The 21329-nt window shown below is 36.3% G+C and overlaps 1 protein-coding gene across 1 annotated transcript in view; it reads left to right on the top strand.

The window, feature by feature from the left end:
- VPS50 (VPS50 subunit of EARP/GARPII complex) overlaps positions 1 to 21329 on the top strand; it is a 156256-nt gene that overhangs the window by 46148 nt on the left and 88779 nt on the right. Inside the window, exons 10-12 of the mRNA XM_060196224.1 lie at positions 10665 to 10707; positions 15839 to 15937; positions 18169 to 18309. Of these exons, the coding sequence (XP_060052207.1) occupies positions 10665 to 10707; positions 15839 to 15937; positions 18169 to 18309 (283 nt within the window). The remainder of the gene's footprint in view (positions 1 to 10664; positions 10708 to 15838; positions 15938 to 18168; positions 18310 to 21329) is intronic.

The raw sequence follows: 21329 nt of genomic DNA, 5'->3' as shown, positions 1-21329 counted from the left end.
CACTAATTCATAAGAATTGGTAGCTTAATATGATTTAGCATTTGGACTGCTTTGCATTTGTCTTAAATAATTTATAGATTAGAGGAACTGAAACTTGACTTAAATAAAAAAATGGGTGATTGAAGTATATTTGTGCAGTTTTAATTAAATTATTCAATATGCAGTGAATATGCATACATGTGCAGACACGGATATTCCTATTTTAACTGAAATCTTTTGGACCAACTAAAAGAGTTTTCTGTTGAACTCTAGCACTAAGAAAACTAGGCTTAGCAAATTTTGTCGTTAAGGGGCAGATAAGAAGGACTTTAAGTTTTTTACTCCACAAATTCTTTTCAGATCTTTCCTTCTATGCCTGTAAACAGTCACAGATAGTAAGTAAAGAAATGAATAGAATTTTTTTCAAATAAAATTTAACTTGGGGGGCCAGGTGGTGGTGTACACAGTTAAGTGTACATAGTACTATGTGCAAGGACCAGGGATTCAGTTTCTGTACCCCAGCTGCAGGGTGGATGGCTCACAAGCAGGTCTGCAGGTTACCTATTTTTCTCTCTCCCTTGCCATTTTCCCCTCCCCTCTCAATTTCTCTCTGTTTTATTGAGTAAAATGGGAAGCTGGGCTAGGGGGAAGAAAAAATGGCCATAGTGGCTGTGGCTTCTTAATACCAGCACTAAGCCCCAGCAATAACCCTGGAGGCAAAAAAAAGAAACAAGCAAACAAACAAAAACAAAACCTTAGAAGCATGAGCATCTAGCTAGCCTTGCTTTGTGCTTGATTCTAGATGTGGATATTTGCTCTAAAATTATAATTTATAAAAATTAGCAAATTTTTTGGGTATCTTTAGTAACCTTAGCAATGGACTATTAACTTTTTCTGTTGAACATCATTTGTGTGCTGGGTATAGTCAGGGATTTTAGGTTTTAGCAATGTGGGTAAATACAGAATAAACCTTGGCATTTTTAAAAAAAATTTTTATTTATAAAGTGGAAATATTGACAAGACCATAGGATAAAAGGGCTACAATTCCACACAGTTCCCACCACCAGAACTTCGTATCCAACCCCCTCCCTTGATAGCGTTCCTATTCTTTATCCTAGGACCCAGGATCATTATGGGGTGCAGAAGATGGAAGGTCTGGTGTCTGTAATTGCTTCCCCAGTGAACATGGGCATTGGCAGGTTGATCCATACTCCCAGCCTGTCTCTCTCTTTCCCTAGTGGGGGCAGGGAACTAAGGAGGCAGGGCTCCAGGATACATTGGTGGGGTCTTCTGCTCAGGGAAGTCAGGTTGGCATCATGGTAGCATCTGGAAACTGGTGGCTTAAAAAAGAGTTAAGATATAAAGCAGAACAAATTGTTGAAAGCTGGATCAGGGAAGAAAGTAGGTCCCAAATGAACCTCAGCATTCTTTTCAGTTTGCTGATAATTGGTGTGAAGAATAATGGGTCCAATTGCCAGTCATAGTACCTCAGGACTGCTGATTTAGCTTCAGGGTGTTGAAAACCAGACTTTGTCTGAAGCCTACTGATAAATTCTCTGCAAACAGTAACTAGATTGAAACAGCTAGAATAAATCCCTGTTCTACACAGACTGAATTTTCAGAGGACAGAAGACAGTGTATAAACTTTTAAGTAGAAGTTTTAAATTTATTCTATAAATTTTATACTCTATTGATCATATGCAATTGACTGGTAATTAGGTCACTATTATTCAATATATAACAGCCTTGAAACTTTGAGAAGCAAGCTTTTAAATCTAATCCACTTTTATATAGGAAATTGATGCCCAGAGATCAAGAGAATTATTTAAATCACATGGCTCATTAATAAGGAACTAGGGAAAGATCATTAAGATGCTAATTACTACTGAACTATCTTGTCTTTCTGTAGGTCAAATTTGAACAAAATTTTTATTTATATACAGCCTTTCTAGCACTCATTTTGCAAAATGAACCTAGATTAGCTATTTAAAAGAACACTATTAGTATTTGTAGATATGTTATCTTTAATATTTTTGTAGGAATGGTAAAAATGCTCTATAGCATTATTTTCATTCTATGCAGCTTGCATAATAGCTTTTAGCATTCTATCTTAGTAATTTTTTTAACTTAATATAGTATTTATCTAAACATTTATGAACAGATCCTTTTAACATACTTAGATTAATTTATAAAATGACTTGAATTAATGCTTCTAAAAGTGGCTATTTTTTTAAAATTGTGCAGCTAATATAAATACTCTTTAGTCACTTAATTTATGTAAATGTGTGTGTGTATATATATATATATTAGTATATTGTTAATCTTTTAGTTCATTTTGAAAATATTTTCAAAGAAAATTTTAGATTTATAGATTTCACATTTAAAATCTATGTGCTACTTATTTTTGCCATGTTTACATTAAGCATTAATGCTTAAACTCTGTATTGTATTCAACCATAAGTAAGAGCAATAAGAACTCTTGTATTTGTGATATTATAATTACTAGCCTCCCTTTTTAATAGTGAAACTTTCACTTCTAAATGAATATAGATATACTAAGTTTTCCTCCAAATTCAAAATAGGCCCTGCATGTTATCTAAGTATAATTGTATCTCTCTACCTGTGTCTAGTATAAGCCATAACAAATCTTCTGAATCTCATATGAGAGGAGTAGAACTAGTATTCATAAGTTCTGATCATCGCTTTTCCTTCTCTTGCTTTGGGCATCAATAGACCCAGTATCTAGTATGTCTCTTTTTCTTTTAAAACATTCTTCTCTCTCTTCTTCTATCACTATAGATTTATTTGTTATATGGGAATATGGAGTCTAAAAGAAGGATAATAAACTTTTGCTGCCTGTGTTTCTATTGCAAGTTTGACTTAGCAGTTACTGATTACTTTCCTCTAAGTCAGACATACAGTAACTTAAGCTAATCCTGAGGAACCCCTCTAGAATGAGCCACATGATCTGCTTGGAGGGTCAGAGATATCTCTTACCGTAATAAACAGGGTGTTGCATACAGAACATTGTGTTACTGAGCAACAGTTAGTTAGCTAGAAATCTTCCTCGAAAAGAAGATGTTTTGATTGGACCTGGATAGGAGTACATTTGTGAATGAGAAAAAGGGAAGAGTTATATATGCAGGAACAAAGGGTGAAAAATCTGGGTTCTGGGGAACTATATTCAGTTCATACATCTAAAGTATAGGCACTGAAAAGTTAATGGGGATGATAGTTAAGCCATGTCTGCAACCTTCAGAGAACTTCGGTGGCTTGCAATGGAAGGATTGGGGATTCAGAACTCTGGTGGTGGGAAAGGTGTGGAATTATACTCCTGTTGACATGTAATTTTGTAAGTCAATATTAAATCACTAATAAAATTAAAAAGGTTAATGGGAAGTTAATTTTTATGTCAGTTGTTAAAGATCTTACCATCAGAGTGGTTTGTTGTTGTTATTGTTGTCTCTGTGGCTTCTTCACTGCTCTGGGTTGACTTTTTCAGATGGAAAGAGTAAGAGAGAGAGCCAGAGAGAAGGAAAGAAACCCCAGCATCAAGGCTTCTTGCAGTGTGGGTTAACTGAGCTCAAGCCTGGCTCACGCATGTGGCAAAGCAGTGTGCTATTCAAGTGGAGCTATTTTGCTGATCTGCTACCCAAGTTTTTAAAGTAGTGGATTACTATGATTTTATTTCTACTTTAAAAAATATTTTTATTGGGGGATTAATGGTTGATAGTAAATACATTTGTTAGTATATGTGTAAAGTTTGGCCATTTTCTGCATAACACTCTAACCCCCTGCCCAGGTCCTCCTCTACCATCTTGATTCAGGACCTGAAACCTATCCTCTACTCCTATCCTCCAGAGTCCTTTATCTGTACTTATTTCTCAACTTCTGTCTATGACTGAGATCATCCCATATTCATCATTCTCTTTCTGGCTTATCTCACTTACCTTGATTCCTTCAAGCTTCATCCAATTATGAGGTAGAAAGGTAAATTTATTATTTTTTATAGATGAGTAATATTCCATTGTGTATATATACAACAACTTTCTTAGCCAGTCATCTGTTGTTGGACACCTAGATTGCTTCCAGGTTTTAGCTATTACAAATAGTGCTGCTATGAACATAGGCATACATGGATCTTTTTGGATGGGTGTGTTTTTATTCCTTAGGATATAGCCCCAGAAAGGATTTGCTGAGTCATAGAGTAGGTCCATTTCTAGCCTTCTGAGAGTTCCCCAGACTTCTCTCCATAGAGGTTGGACCAATTTACATTCCCACCAGCAGTGCAGAAGGGTTTCTTTGCCTAAACAACCTCTTCAGCATTTATTGTTGCTTTCATTTCTGATGTATACCATTCTCACAGAAGTGAAACAGTTATCTGTTTTGTTGTCTGTCTGTTTTTGGACATACAAACTCAAATTTCTTTGGGGATAGAGACAGTAATATAAATTTGAAGCTGTGATACAGCAAGAAATGACTGGGCCCATAGGACAATGCAGCAAGAAATGACTGGGCCCATAGGACAATACAGCAAGAAATGACTGGGCCCATAGGACTAGTCTGACCTTGGCCAAGGCCTTTCATACATATACCTTGAAAACACCTTGTCTGCTGAATCAGACAGTATCAGTTAAGCCCACTTTGAAGTTGGAAGTCTACTTAGAACTATTTCTAAAAGATTTTTGGAGGATATTGTATAATGTTTGCCAAATAGTAGGTCAATAGTGTTTCTCATGTAAATGAATGGATAAATTCAAGAGTAGGATATGTGCATTGTGTATAGTGATTAGTTAGGAAACCATTAAGATAACTAAAGCAGGAGCTGAGAGATGGCTCACCTGCTAGAGCCCATACTTTGCCATCCATGAGGACTTTAGCTCAACCACATGGGGATACCTACATGGGGGAGGCTTAGCATACAGTGGAGCAGTGATATGGGGCCTCTCCTCTCTGTCTTATCTAAAAGCAGGAAAAAAGAAAAAAAGGAAGGGGGAATCGGGTGATACTGCAGCGGGTTAACTGCAGGTGGTGCAAAGTGCAAGGACTGGCGTAAGGATTCTGGTTCAAGCCTCCAGCTTCCCCCCTGCAGGGAAGTCGCTTCACAGGCAGTGAAGCAGATCTGCAGATGTCTATCTTTCTCCCCTTCTCTCTGTCTTCCCCATCTCTCTCCATTTCTGTCCTATCCAATAGTGACAACAATAATAACTACAACAGTAAAACAATGGCAACAAAAGGCAATAAATAAAGAAAAAAAAGGAAGAATTCTGCCAGGAGCAGTGGAATCATGATGTAAGGACAGAGCCCTGGCACTGGCTTTGGTGGTGGTGGTGGGGGGGAGACAGCTGATAATGGTGGGTTTAGGATCAAAAATTAAAAGAGAAATATAAGTGGTGGGTATGAAGAACACTGAACTGGTAGAATCATCAAGATTTGATAGTCTATGACATCTGAAGTGAAAAAATTAAAGATGACTGAGATTTTCATCTTGAAGTGAATAATAATGATATTGTGGTTCAGGAGAGAACATAGAGGCCAGGGAGATCATTCGCCAGGGAGACTATACACCTTGCTAAGTGTGGGGCCCAGGATTTGAACCCAGTTAGCAGATAAGAACAGCATGGACTTTACTTGGGGAAGTTTCATGGATGGTAGAGGGGTGCTATAATAGTGCCTTTCCTCTCTATCACTTCACTTTTCCTCTTGTGCACCTTATAAAAATAATAAAAAATTGGGCTGGGAGGGTAGTCAATAGTATTGCACATGTATGAGTTCCTGGGTTCATTCCCATGTGCCATGTTTAAAGGGGGGGGGAGAGAACATACTGAATTGGGGTAGAAAGTAGAGTGGAAATTATTCTAAGTGCCAAGATACTATCATGGCTATCTTTTGGAGGGTATTTTGACCTTTAACTGTCATTCTTATTTTAATTCATTCCTCAGTTATAGTTTGGAAAGAAGTTGTCTCAGAATGTTTTATTTTCTTAATGGAATATCTCATTCCTATGTACAGGTATTTTCTTAACACTTCCTGCATCCATCCTTATTTTTCAGGTATAACTCTTGGTTAGAAGTATTGGTTTTTCTAATAAAATATTAATTCTACACTATTGATTGACAAAGGTTATAGTTTTGGTCACTAAGTTGTTAGAAGCATGTAATCTCTAGTTTAGAACTTTAGTCAAAGGACTATTAATGTAAAAAACAACTCTGGGGGGGCTGGGTGGTGGTGGACCTGGTTTTGAGCCCCCAGACCCCGCCCGTAGGGAGAAAAGGAAAACTTTGCAAGTGGTGAAGCAGTGCTGCAGATGTCTCTTTTTCTTTTTTTCCCTTTCTATCTCCCCCATCCCTCGATTTCTGGCGGTTTCTACTCAATAAGTAAACAAAGATGATAAAAAAAAAACTTTTGAAAAAACTTCTTTGATTCTTGCAGATATTTGAAAATTCATTATTGAGACCATCAAAAACTGGGTACTTATGCTATTGCTGACTTTTTGAAAGTATATTTTATTTTAATGAGAGAGAGACTAGGGAGCATAGCTTGGCTCTGGCTTCTGGTAGTGCTAGGAATTGAAACTGGGACCTCTGGGGCCTCAGTCATGAGAGTCTTGTGCTGTTTTCCCAATCCGGTTTTAAGTTTTCCACACACATACATATCATCAACACTCTGGTTTTACCTTCTTACCATCTTGCATTAGAAGATACTATATGAAACAATTGCAAGGAATTCATGAATCCATTATTGTATATACTGTAAGGATATTGCCAGGTTTATATACCTCAGCAGATTTTTAAAAAGTCTAACAAAACTCTAGTATAAATTTCTCTTAAAATTCATTGCCAGCAAAAGTGACTTTTATCTGGTTTTGTTTTCCCAGTTGATTTACTGGTAGATTTTGTTACTGTGAACATCAAATTATGTACTGTAGTTCCTTCCTATTAACCTTGCCTTCTAAGACATTGAGAGACATGTTCCATCAGATAACAATTGTAGAAAACCTGGTATAGGATGGGGGAGATAGCTCAGTATGTCAGAGCAAAGGATGAACATGCCTGAGACTCCATACATCCCAGGTTCAATCCTGGCCACCACTGTCAGCCAGAATTGAGTGGTATTCTGGTTTCTCACTCTCTGTGTATCTGTTACTCATAAAAATAAAATAAATCTTTTTTAAAAAACCTTATATTATCAGTATATCAAACTATGGTTTTTTTTTTTTTTTGTATTTTATTTATATAGTATTGGATAGAGACAGAACCTGACAAGGGAGAGGGAGACAGAGAGGGAGAGAAACCCCTGTAGCACACTGCTTCATTACTCATGAAGCTTGAACATATGTCCTTGCACACTGTAATGTGTGCACCTAACCAAGTCCACCACCACCTGGCCCCCTTTTCACTTTTTTTTTACCTTAAATTTTTTTTTTATGAGTGATTTGCTATTGATATACAAAAATATGAGATGAGTATATGCTGGGATAGCCTGAGGGTACTTCTTCCCGAGCTAGTGCTCTCTGGGTTGGAGAGAACTCAACTGGAGCCGATCTAGGCTGCTGCGTGGGAGAGGGATCAGGAACTCGTGCCGCTTCAACTTCGCAGGAGATACACTCTGGAACTCTTGGAGCCAGAAAGCAATTTCCAAGTGTCTTTAATCAGAAGAGCAGCTGTTTTTATACTCTCCAAGTAGGGTGGAAACAGGATGTGATATAGAGAGGGTGGAGAGAAAAGTGACTGGTGAAAATCAGAGTGTGACAAGGAGGGGCCAGAGCAGGCGAGAATCCTATCACTGAACCACCAATGCCCTGGAGGGAGTGCTTTATGTGAATGTAAAAGTGATTTATGTAAATAGACCAAAGCTTTGAATGGGATTAAATCTATCCCTATATAGGCATATGGTTAAGCAGAAGCCAGGGGGAGCTGGCATACTATCCAACAAGTATACTTCCACATCTTCCCACCACCAGAGTTCTGTGTCCCCATTCCCTCCATTGGAAACTGCAGTAGTTCTCCCAAGGTCACAGATATGGGTTGACTATTATTTCTGTAACTATATATATAGCTGTCCATTTTTTTTATGGTCATGCCCTCTCTTCCTTTCTAAGTCACACCTATACCTATTGCTACTTCCAAATGTCCTTCATTTTTTTTCCTCTTCTCTTTCCTGGTTCTGATGAAATTGGAGTTTAGAGTTCTCTGGTCCCTTGACATTTCTCTCCCTCTGGGAGTATGGACCAGAATTCTTTATGGGGTGAAAGTGGAAATTCTGCCTTCTATAATTGCTTCTCTGCTGAACATGGATGTTGGCAGGTCAGTCCATACCCCCAGTTTGTTTCAATTTTCCATAGTGGGATAGGGCTTTGGAGAAATGAGGTTCCAGCATTGGTGAAGTCATCTGCCCAGGGAAGTCCGGTTGGAATCATAGTAGCATCTGCAGCTTGGTGGCTGAAAGGTGGTAGGATACAAAGCAGGACAAAATGTTTACTAAATATGAAAAAAAAAAAAAAAGTAGGAGTAGAACAGATGAGTGTAGGGATCTTAGGGTGGAAAGAAGCTAGTTGTCACTAGTATTAAATTAATTTTGTCAGCTGTCATCAAGCTGTCAGTTTTGGTTTTTTTGTTTTCTTTGCAAAGTGAACATAGTTATGAATTATCTTCCAGAAATAGAGCATTTTTTTAATCATACACCATCCCAATCATTATTTTCCCATGATAGCCACTATTATGACTTCATTTTGCTTGTTTTGAAATTTAAGTAGATGGAATAGCACAGTGTATACTATTTTAATTGACTGTCCTAGTATGTTTTTGAGATTCATATTCATTCCTATAGTATTTCATTATGTAAATATATAACATTTTAATTATCTACTTAATTATTCATGATACTCAAGTTGCTTCAATTTTTGTCCATTATGAGCAATACTGTTAGGGTTATGTATGTATTTCTGTTAAATATTAAAAATATGTTTGGCCCTGCTGAGATACAGCGTGTACTGCATTTTAGTAGATGTTAGTTTTTTAAGTGGATATATTGATTTTCCCATTTCAAGGACTGATTTATATGACCCCTTTGGTCTGTATTCTTGCCTGTATTTCATTTTCATATTTTGAATGGCTAATGGAGAATTTATACATTTATTAGCCAGTTGGATATTTTCTCTGCTCAGGTCACCAGCCCTTTATTTTGATACTGTTGATCTGTTTATGTATTCTTACACTGTATCATACTGTGATTGCTACAACTTTATAATATGCCTTTACCTGCTATAACAAATATACGAACCTCAACATTACTCTAAAGACTTTTCTTGATTTTTCATAGCCCTTAGAGTTTGTGCATAAATTTTAGAAACAGTTTGTTAATTCCCACAAAAAACACTCACAATTATTAGAATTTCAGTTATTTTATGATATTGTTTTGATCAGAATTGATAACTCTTTAGGTCTTAGTCTATGTAAACACCTTATACTTCCATGTCCTTAGGCCTTCCCTACTTAGCTCTTTTTAACAATGTATATTTTGTTTTAGATCCATTACCAGGTATTTGATTTTTTGAAACAGAATTAAAAATATTATCCAATTCTTATGGTCCGGGAGGTGGCACAGTGGATAAAGCATTGGATTCTCCACCATGAAGTCCTGAGTTCAGTCCCCAGCAGCACATGTACCAGAGTGATGTCTGGTTCTTTCTCTTTCTTTGCCTGTCTTTCTCATGAGTAAATAATTTCTATTAAAAAAAATTATCTGGGGGTTGGGCAGTAAGTAGCGTAGTGGGTTAAACACATGGCACAAAGCGCAAGGACTGGAGTAAGAACCCTGGTTCGAGCCCCCTGCTCCTCACCTCTAGGGGAGCCGCTTCACAGGCAGTGAAGCAGGTCTGCAGTTATCTATCTTTCTCTCCCCCTCTCTGTCTTCCCCTCCTCTCTCCATTTCTCTCTATTCTATCCAACAACAAACGACATCAACATTAACAACAACAAGAAGGCTACAACAACAAGGGCAACAAAAGGGGGAAAAAATAGCCTCTAGGAGCAGTGGATTCATGGTGCAAGCACTGAGCCTCAGCAATAACCCTGGAATCAAAAAAAAAAAAATCTAATTCTTTGTTCCATATACTGATTTTACTTTTTTTTTAATTAAAAAAAAATTTTATTATTTATGATAAAGATAGAGAGAAAGAGAAAGAACCAGACATCATTCTGGTACATATGCTGCTGGGGATTGAACTCCGGACCTCATGCTTGAGAGTCCAATGCCTTATCCACTGCTCCACCTCCCAGACCACCTAATTTTACTTTTCATTTAAATTGTGGATTATGTCTTTAAAGTTTGCTGACATTTTTTAGTTCCGAAATTCCTAGTTTTGCCTATAGATTTTTTAAAAGATTTTCTACTCACATAATTCTGTTGCTCCTAATAGTATCTCTTTTAATTTTAATTCATTTGTTGTTATTTATCTTTATTTTCCTTATTGACTTATAGAATCAACACTATAAGCTATTGCTCATGTAATTAACTAATGAATTAGTGTCATATATTGGGTTGTCAGAAAAGTTGTGGCATATTTTTTCCATGTTTTTCTATACAAAAATGTGTCATGACTTTTCTGAGAACCCAATCTTTACTCACCACTGAATTCGTTTTTATAAGTTAGAAACATCTAACTCTCTGTTTTTATTTAACAGTGAACTAAATTCAAAGCTGCAAGATACTTTAGAACAAATTGAGGTAAGCTGGCTCATTATAATTTTAAAAAATTAGTGACTTAATATTGATTTATAAAATTATGAGATAACGGGGGTATAATTCAACACTATTCCTACCATCAGAGTTCTGTGTCTCCATTCCCTCTATTGGAAACTGGCTTATCATAATTTTACTGGTTTTTCTTTTTTATCTCTAGAGGTTTCTAGATAACATAGGTATAATTTATGTTGTCACCTTTATGCCATTTTGTCTAGGTAACTCTACTTATTTGTTGATTTTCAGTTAGTTTATATACTCAGTCAAGAGAATGTTTATCTACTTATAATCTCAATAATATTTGTAGTACTAAGGATTTTGAAAACATCATTTGAAAATATTACTATCTCACACCAACAGAGGATAGATATTAAGCATATTAATAGTTGCAGAGAAAGCATTTGATATTATTTACCAGCCATTCATGTCAAATAGATATGGGATTACATCAAACTCAAAAACTTCTGCATGGTAGAAAGAATTTATTAAGATAAAAGCTACTGAATGGAAGATACAAGACATGCATTAGACAAAGGGCTATTATTCAAGAAATACAGAAAATTCAACAACAGCAGATAAAAGGAACCCACCAAAAATTAGGGAGAAGAGCTAATAAGATATTTCACTAGAAAGGAATACAGATTGCAACAACCACATAAATAAAAACTGCTCATCTTCACCTGTTATTAGGAAAATGCAAATGAAAAAAAGATAAATGATAAAAGAGAGAGAGAGAGAGAGAGGTAGGGAGAGGGAGGGGGAGAGAGACCTTGAATATATTGTTGTGTAGACTGGTCTAATTTCATTGGAAAATAGTATGGAGATTTCTCAACCTGTAGAATTTGATAGTCTTTTTGTTTTTGGTCAAGTCTTTTTTGCTGTATGACTCAGCAGTTCCACTGTAGCTTAAGAACACAAAAGTACCAATCTGAAAAGATACATGCACACTTATATGTTTGTTCATTGCAAGACTGCAGTAGGGGAAATTAGGGCATGACTGACGTAACCAATGACCAGTGACTAGTGAGTGAATAAAGAAGTATATACTCGCTGTATATACTACTCAGATGTATGAAAAGTGAAATCTTGCCTTTTGCTATAATATTGAAGGAACTGGAGGGGATCATACTAAGAAAAATAAGCCAGAAGAAAAATGTGAAGTACCTAATGATCTCACTCCTATGTGGGATCTAAGAAAGAAGGGGAACAGTCAGGATGAAACATTAATAAAACTTTATCTGTAGATCTGAAGATAGGAAGGAGTGAGAGCTTTAAAGGGTATAGGGGTACTGATGTCCTCCAATAGAAGGAGGTAGCACTTTGGCAGTGGGTGAGGTGTGCTAACAGTTTTCTTGGGGTGCTGTAAAATTGTTATCTCTGAGACACCAATACTCTTGTAAAATATTTCTTCAATAAAGAGTAATAAACCTTCTAAGTACTTAAGGTTTTTACATAAGTAACCTGGTTGAATTTTAACAGTGGGCTTAAATTGTTAATGCATTTCTAAAAATGATTTTTTTAAATATTAAATCACCTATATTCTTGGACCAAGCAGTCAGAAGCAGCTGGTCTTGTCAGTATATAAGATAGTTATTTGTAAATAGCATTAAATTACATAAATCATGGTAAGGTCTTATATGGTACCATAAATCCTAACCAGGGGATTTTCAAAGTAAACCAAATTCCCAAATAATTTAAACTCCAAGATAGCAGGAACCTTCCCCATTCTCTATAAAACCCATATTTCTCCCAGTCCTGGAAACTCTGGGGCATGGCTCATTTTCCTTCATGCTTATCTCGATCCATACCATTTGATACTACATCTGCTGACCTCAACTAAATCAGTGCAACCAGTAGTACCTCGACATGTTTCACTTTGAATGGTTTCTAGAGATGCCAGGCATGGGATGCCAACCCTTCAGCTCCAGTACTCCAGTCACCAATTTGCATATGCTATCGTGATGCCAGCCTGACTTCCCTGGGCAGATGATCTCACCAATGTGTTCTGGAACCTCACCTTTCCAGAGTTCTGCCCCACTAGAGAAAGTTAGAAACAGTCTGGGAGTATGGATCAATCTGCAAACATTCATGTTTAATGGAGAAATAATTACAGAAGCCAGACCTTCCACCTTCTGCACCCCATAGTGATCCTGGGTCCATGCTCTCAGAGAGATAAAGAATAGGAAAGCTTCCAATGGAGGAGTTGGGATGTGGAATTCTAGTGGTGGGAATTGTGTGGAATTGTACTCCTTTTATCCAATGGACTTGTTGATTGTTGTTAAATCAATAAATAATAATAACAAAAGAGCAACAGAGGGAAAAACAGAGCATTTATAAAAGTAATTATGATACAAAAAGTAATTATGATGTGTTAGGGGCTAAAGAAAATATTACCACACATAGAACCGTGGTTGAGGAGGGAAAAAAAAAATGGGGAGAGGATCTAGACAGACTCTTCACTAAAGATGACATCCAAATGACAAATAGTCATAGTAAAAAATGCTCAGAGTTGCTGATTACCTGAGAAATGTGAATCAAAACAACAAGGAGATCGATCCCTTCTTGTACATATGAAAATGCTTTACATCAAAAAAAGGACAGGAACAAAAGTACTGGTAAGGATGTGGGGAAATAGAGCCCATATACATAGCTGGTGGGAATGTAAATTAGTCCAACCTCTGTGCAAAATGACTTGGAGATTCCCAAGACCATTAAAAATAACTTAGGATACAACCTGGCAATTTTTCCCTTACGAATCTATGAAAAGAACACAAAAACTCATATCCCAAAGATAACTATGAATACCTGTGTGCATAGTAGCACTATTTCTAATAACCAAAGTTATTAGAAATAATCCACATGTCCAAGGATAAATGAATGGTTTAGAAAGCTGTGGTATATAAACATAATGGAATACTATTCAGCTGTTAAGAAATGATGACATCTATTTTGCTACATCTTAGATGGAACTTGAAGGGATCATGCTAAGTGCGATAAACCCAAGAGAAGGAGTTATACCAGATGGCTTCATTTATAGGTGGGACTTAAAAAAACAGAAGAGAATAAACACAGTAAAACTTAGATTAATTGTGGTCTATCCCAAGAGACTTTAAAAAAAGAGAGGTGGGAAGAGATTGATAGGGGCTTTGAAAACCAGTGCATTGCAGCTGAGGTAGTTGTCAGTTTGTAGAAGCTGTAGTGTTTGGATGCCTCTTGTTGTGAGATAAGAAATCATATACTTGTGACAACAATTGTCTTGTAAATCATTACTCCCCTAGCTAAGTGAATTTTAAAAAAGAAAAACTCACAAACTTGAGGCTAGGCTTGCAGAAGATCTTTTGTGAAAGTTCATAAATGCAGTTATTGCATTACATAGCAATTAATAAACATTAAATACCTACTTTCACAATACACAACCTCCTGAATATTTTAATGAGATTTTGTTCTAAAAATTAAATAATCATTCTGAATATATATTTTGTACCCACATAGAACATAATTACTTTTCAAATCCAATAATTAAAATGTAAACCCAGAAACAATATTAGTGCCTTTAGATATAAAAGCTTAATTTGGAGGCAGGTGGTAGTGTACCTGGTTGAGTGCACATATTACAATGTGAAAAGACCTGGGTTCGAGCCCCCAGTCCCCACCTGCAGGAGGAAAGATTTGCAAGTGGTGGTGAAGCAGCATTGCAGGTGTCTACCTGTCTCTCTCCCTCCCAGTCTCCTTCCTCTCTTGATTTTTGGCTGTCTCTATCCAATAATAAATAAAGATAATACCAAAAAAAATAGGTACAATTTTTTTAAAAAGCTTAATCTTTTACAAAACATTAATTGTTTTTCTCTTATCTTTATTGCCTCAGGGTTATCACCAAGGTGCGGTGCTTACAAGATGAGACTCCTGCTCTTGACAGCCACTTTGTTGTTGTTGATAGAGATAGAAATGGAGAGAAGGGGTGATAGGGAGACAGAGAGATACCTATAGCTTCACTGCTAATGAAAATTCCCCACGCCCTTCTCCTATCCCCTTCCGCACTGCCACTTGAGATCCAGAGGATTGCACCAGGGTCCTTGCACAAGATAAAATGATAAAGTGTGTACTCTATCATTTGCATCCCCTGTCTCCTAAAGACTTACTCTTTGAAGTATATTCTTTTGAAAAGTCAGTGTAGGTTGTGTGTGTGTGTGTGTCTTTTAGCAGATACTTAAGGAAACAAAGTTAAGTGAACAAAGTTAAGTGAAAACAAAAGAATAAATTCTTTTTTTTAAATTTTTATTTATTCTTTTCTGTTGCCCTTGTTTTTTTATTGTTGTAGTTATTATTATTGTAATTGTCATTGTTGGATAGGACAGAGAGAAATGGAGAGAGATGGGGGAAGACATAGAAGGGGAGAGAAAGGGAGTCAGGCTGTAGCGTAGTGGGTTAAACGCAGGTGGCGCAAAGCACAAGGACCGGAGTAAGGATCCAGGTTCAAGCCCCGGCTCCCCACCTGCAGGAGAGTTGCTTCACAAGCGGTGAAGCAGGTCTGCAGGTGTCTGTCTTTCTCTCCCCCTCTCTGTCTTCCCCTCCTCTCTCCATTTCTCTCTGTCCTATCCAACAACAACAACAACAATAATAACTACAACAATAAAACAACAAGGGCAACAAAAGGGAATAAATAATTAATTAATTTAAAAAAAAGAAGGGGAGAGAAAGATAGACACCTGCAGACCTGCTTCACTGCCTGTGAAGATACTCCCCTGCAGGTGGGGAGCTGGGGACTCAAACCGGGATCCTCACACCGCTCCTTGCGCTTTGCACCTCCTGCGCTTAACCTACTGCGCTATATAGCCCGACTCCTAAGAATAAATTTCTTATAGAAACTATTATATTTGTTTTGTGTTTCTTGGAGTCCTAGGCCTAGATTTTTAGAAAAGGCATATATTAATATCTCAGTAAATTTAATTATAGTAGCTAAAAGTGAGAATTGCAATTTGTAATTTATTTTTAATTATTCAGTGTGGAACTTAATGTGTTTAGATATTAATTAAAATTGAGAAATTATTTTTTCTTATTTCATTGCCTTGAAAATAGTTCACTCAAGTCATTTCTTGCTTTCCTTTTAATTACGTAGGAACAGTTGGATGTAGCACTTTCCAAAATCTGTAAGAATTTTGACATTAACCATTACACTAAGGTTCAACAAGCTTATCGACTTCTTGGAAAAACACAGGTGAGTTCTGAAAGCTTTTTTTTTTTTTTTTTTCCCTTTTTCTTTTTTAATTAGGGATTCTATTGATCTTTGTGACTACTGAAGTCTGGATATCATTAATGTGCTATCCTTTAAATTTTCAGTTTAAAAAGCAAATCTTCATTTGCTTCATTAATAGTTAGAACATGGTTACTGACAAATTCAGAGTGTATATAGTATAATTAAGATGTAACATATTTGTTTTCAAATATGAAGTTAAAATTACTAGTTAAAATTTACTAGTTAAATTTACTAGTTAAAATTTTGTGTTTTTTAAAACATCAGATAACTCAGTGGGAAAGGAGTGCTCTATGGGAGAGGTCTCTTTAACCAGTTAGTTCTGAATGAGAACTTAGTAATTTAGTACTTTACTTTCTGGATAGACCAGCATGACTCAAAAATTGCAAGGTTTTGTGTATTTTTCCATTTTTTGTAATGTGTGGTGCTCAACCAGGTGCACCACCACCCAGCCCCTTGTCCATTTTTTGTAGACTAGGCACATTGCATTTATCATATTTTTTTTCAAAGGATTCTGTTCTCTCCAGAGCAGCCTGCTTCCATGATATGTGACTTTAACTTGATTCTCAGGAGCTCCTTGGAAAACTTAAAGCAGGCCATAGTTTGAGAGCTAATTTTAGTTTCTGCATGTATAAAGTTTATATTTAACTATAAAGTAGTTAGACATGATAAATATGAATACTATATTTCCTTAAATGGTCCCTTGTGTTAGAGGGGAGCTAAAAGTTTTACCATTTAAACTTCACGTTTTGAAATCTGAACAGAGAAACTTTACTCTTGATTGTGATTTATTTTCATGACATTATGCATGTGAAATATATGTCAGAAGGAAGATACTTGGCAATTTTGAAGGCCATTCTTAAAGACCTTCAAAAAGATGATCATAACTTTTGATTTTCTCTGTAAGAACTATTTAATTCATGATATAGTTATTGGTACTTAATGATTTGGATGGCACTCAGCCCATGTGTATTTTACCTTCTAGTGAGGGGGACAAATAAGTAAATGAATATGTCTAGCATTAACAAGTACTGTAAAGAAGTGATGCAGCCATCTAAGTGGGTAGAAACGCAGAAAGTACTGATAAGATAGTCAAGAAATACATCTTTGAAAAGGTGACCATTGAAAGAGCAGAACCCATGCCCAACCATAAATACAAAATGGTAGCATTATTCAGATTTCTTCATTTATTTTTTATTGTCACCAGAATTATTGCTGTGGCTTGGTGCTGGCTATTTCTTTTTTTTTATTTTTTTTAATTTTATTTATTTATTCCCTTTTGTTGCCCTTGTTGTTTTATTGTGATAGTTATTATTGTTGTTGTCGTTGTTGGATAGGACAGAGAGAAATGGAGAGAGGAGGGGAAGACAGAGAGGAGGAGAGAAAGATAGACACCTACAGACCTGCTTCACCGCTTGTGAAGCAACTCTCCTGCAGGTGGGGAGCCGGGGTTCAAACCGGGATCCTTATGCTGGTCCTTGTGCTTTGCGCCACCTGCGCTTAACCCGCTGCGCTACAGCCTGACTCCCTTTTTTTAATATTTTATTTTATTTATTCCCTTTTGTTGCCCTTGTTGTTTTATTGTTGTAGTTATTATTATTGTTGTCGTTGTTGGATAGGACAGAGAGAAATGGAGAGAGGAGGGGAAGACAGAGAGGAGGAGAGAAAGATAGACACCTGCAGACCTGCTTCACCACCTGTGAAGCGATTCCCCTGCAGGTGGGGAGCCGGGGTTCGAACCGGGATCCTTATGCCCGTCCTTGTGCTTTGCGCCACCTGCACTTAACCCACTGCACTACAGCCCGACTCCCTGGCTATTTCTTTTTACTATTATTATTATTTGTTTTATTTGCTAGGACAGAGAGAAATTGAGAAGTGAGGGGGAGATAGAGAAAAAAACTCCCACAGACCTACTTCACCACTCATGAAGTGTCCCCCCTTGCAAGGTGGAGAGTGGGGCCTGAACCAAGGTCCTTATACCTGGCATAACATGTGCTTTCAACTCGGTGCACCACTGTTCAACCCCTAGATTTATCTTTAGTGGTGATATTGCTGTTATTTGCAGATATTTAATTTCCATTAATACTAGTGATCTTTGTGTCTTAACAGTAATTGATAAAAACTTTCTTATTTTCAGTCTGATAACATTTATTTTGATAACATGAGATTATGTGGTATGCTTTTTCTTTCTATAGACAGCCATGGATCAACTTCATATGCACTTTACCCAGGCCATTCACAATACTGTGTTCCAAGTTGTTCTTGGCTATGTGGAGTTATGTGCAGGAAACACGGATACAAAATTCCAAAAACTTCAATATAAGGATCTCTGTACTGTATGTAGTAACATAAATTACTATTCATATGTCTCTTAGTTTTTAAATTCATACTCCATTTTTTTTTAGCACCTACTATTTGAAGATGATACTGAAATCAGAACAAATATTTGCTTAAAATTTTTCTTTCCTGTTGATATTGTGCTTATAGAAAAGCTGGAAGAATGGTAACACAAATGGGAAAGATCAATGAGATAGTATAGAATTATGGAATGTAGTTCTTACTACAGAATTTTTCTTTTTCGCCTGAAATAGGATAGGATAGTCTTTATTTAAAATTGGTAAGATTGTGTACAAAGAATATCTCCCATATTCTAAAATACTGTTATAGTTTGGATAAGAATTCAATCAGGTTATAATTTATTATATTTATTATATATTTTCATATATATATATACACACACACATTACCAGTGAGGCCTGGAAAGTTGCTCACCCAGTAGGCATATGTGTCATGTACATGGATTATTTACTTTAGCTTCTTTTATCTTTCCTCTCGTGCTATTAATCCTAGTCTTTGATTGTATTTAAATGGCTTCTAAATCATCTTCACTGGTTTTCTGTGCAAACTTTCAGTCAGTTTTTGTTTTGTTTTGTTTTGTTTTGTTTTGTTTTTGTGTAAGTGCTACTCTGTCAGCATGTGTGACCTGTTTTTCTTTTTCAACCTTAAAGGAACATAAATCTGCAGGTATTATAATTCACAAGTGAGAAGTGAATTAAGTTGAGCTATTTTAGAATTGGTCCTGATGATAGGTTGTTTCATATTTGAGGAAATGAGAATGATGAACAACAATTTTCTCTTATTTAAAGAGGCAAGTTTTCACAAATTCTCTTCTATACCTACTAATATACTGGTAAACTTTAAGGTGGGAAAGGTTAAGATAATCTTAAGCTCATGCTTTCTGAGAAGCCCTTCTGTGCATTTTCAACTTCTAAATATGAGAGTAGTACTTAGCTTATAAAACGTTGTTATAATTTTAAAGAATTTTGCTTTTCTTAATGTTAATTATAAAATAACATTTTACGGTAATTTGTTGTTGTTGTCATTTTCTGTATAAAGGTTTTCTGATGTGCAAATGAATATATAGTGTATATATTCTCTTCGCATAATACCTTCTAAATCCACCCATAGTATTGGAAATGATAGTCCTTTAATAACTGAATTTTATTTCACTGTGTATGCACCACATCCCCCCCCACTCATTTGTCAGTGGAAACTGAGGTTTTTTTCCACCTCTTCAATATTGTGGATAATCCTACAGTGAGAATATAATATTGTACATATGTACATATATATATTTAAGCGCTATTTGCTCTTCTGGTAAATACCCAGAAGAGGGATAAGTGAATCATGAAATTTCTATTTTTATAATAAAACTCTATACTGAATTTCATAAAGGTTACACCAAGTTACATCTCCATAAGTAGTATTGAAAGGTTTCCTTCTGTCCACACCCTCTCTAACATATGCTATTTCTTTTATTATTATTATTTATTACTTATAAAAAGGAAACATTGACAAAACCATAGGATAAGAGGGGTACAACTCCACACAGTTCCTACCACCAGAATCTTGGGAAGGTTAGAAAAGTATAGTTAGGTAATTTTTATAAAACATTCTCTATATTTTGTTTAAAATATTATATTTTAAAGGTAACATTAGGGCTCTGGACAATGGTGCACTGGGTTAAGCCAGCATAGTACAAAGCTCAAGGATTCCAGTTCAAGCCCCTGGCTCCCCACCTGCAGGGGAGTCGCTTCACAGGCAATGAAGCAGGTCTGCAGCTATCTTTCTCTTTCGTTTTCTCTCTCAATTTCTCTCTGTCCTATCTAAAAAAATAAAAAATAAAATAATGGGATGCAAGAGTAGTAGATTTGTACTGCAGGCACTGAGTCCCAGCAATAACCCTGGAGGCAAGGAAAAAAGATAACATTAATTTGTTACTTTATGTTAAAACCTTTTTTGTGTAAGTCTGTAACAGAGTTTTTTATTATATTAAAACAGTAAGTTATCAGTTACAGTGTTTTCTTTTAATAATTCATTTATTTATGAGAAGAAGAATCAAGATCCTCACTCTGGCACATCTGTTGCTAGGGATTGACCTTGTGACCTCATACTTTTGAGTCCACCATCCTAACTGCATCCCCTCCTGCATCACCCTATCCACTGCACCCCCCACTTATGGGTAAATATATGATTTAAGTAGAATTCCCTCGGTCTCAAGCATATTTTAAGTAAGACTATTAAATTTTGCTTAGTAATAGCGTTAGATTTTAAGAAAGATCTGTATGGATTGTTTTTAGTCCTACCAGCTTGTGGCTACAATTTAAAAATGATGCACATCCTCAAATGGAACAGTTTATTTTTTGACTCTGCATCATTGAAGGAAACACTAAAGCATAGCAAATTGATGGGGGAAATTACACAGTAGTTTATACAATAGAGTTCTTGTCTTAGGTACCAGCAGTCCCATATTCAATCCCCAGCACCACCATAAATCAGAGCTGAGCAGTGCTATACAAATAAATAAATAAATAAATAAATAAATAAATAAATAAATAAATAGATAGTTACTCTTCATGTCACTTCTATCCATAGTTTGCTTAATTTTTTTTTTACATTTTTATTTTTCCCTTTTGTTGCCCTTTTTTTGATTGTTGTTGTAGTTATTATTGTTGTAGTTGTCGTTGTTTAATACGACAGAGAGAAATGCAGAGAGGAGGGGAAGACAGAGACAGAGGGAGAGAGAAAGAGACACCTGCAGACCTGCTTTACCGCCTGTGAAGGGTCATCCCTACAGGTAGGGGGTCGGGGGGGATCGAACCGGGATCCTTAAGCTGGTCCTTGCGCTTTGCACCATGTGCGCGTAACCAACCGCGCTACTGTCCGACTCCCTGCTTAATTTTTTTTTTTCTCTTCAGGGTTATCAGCTTCTAAGGCTTTGGTGTCTGTACAGCGGGTTCCTCTATTTCCAGTGGCTTCTCCCACTCTTCCTCCCTCCCTCTAATATTGACAGAAG

Source organism: Erinaceus europaeus, chromosome 8 (genome assembly GCF_950295315.1).
Source record: "Erinaceus europaeus chromosome 8, mEriEur2.1, whole genome shotgun sequence".
In the NCBI taxonomy this organism is placed as follows: domain Eukaryota; kingdom Metazoa; phylum Chordata; class Mammalia; order Eulipotyphla; family Erinaceidae; genus Erinaceus; species Erinaceus europaeus.
The sequence above is the reverse complement of the archived record's forward strand: the minus strand, read 5'-3'. Positions and strand labels throughout refer to the sequence as shown.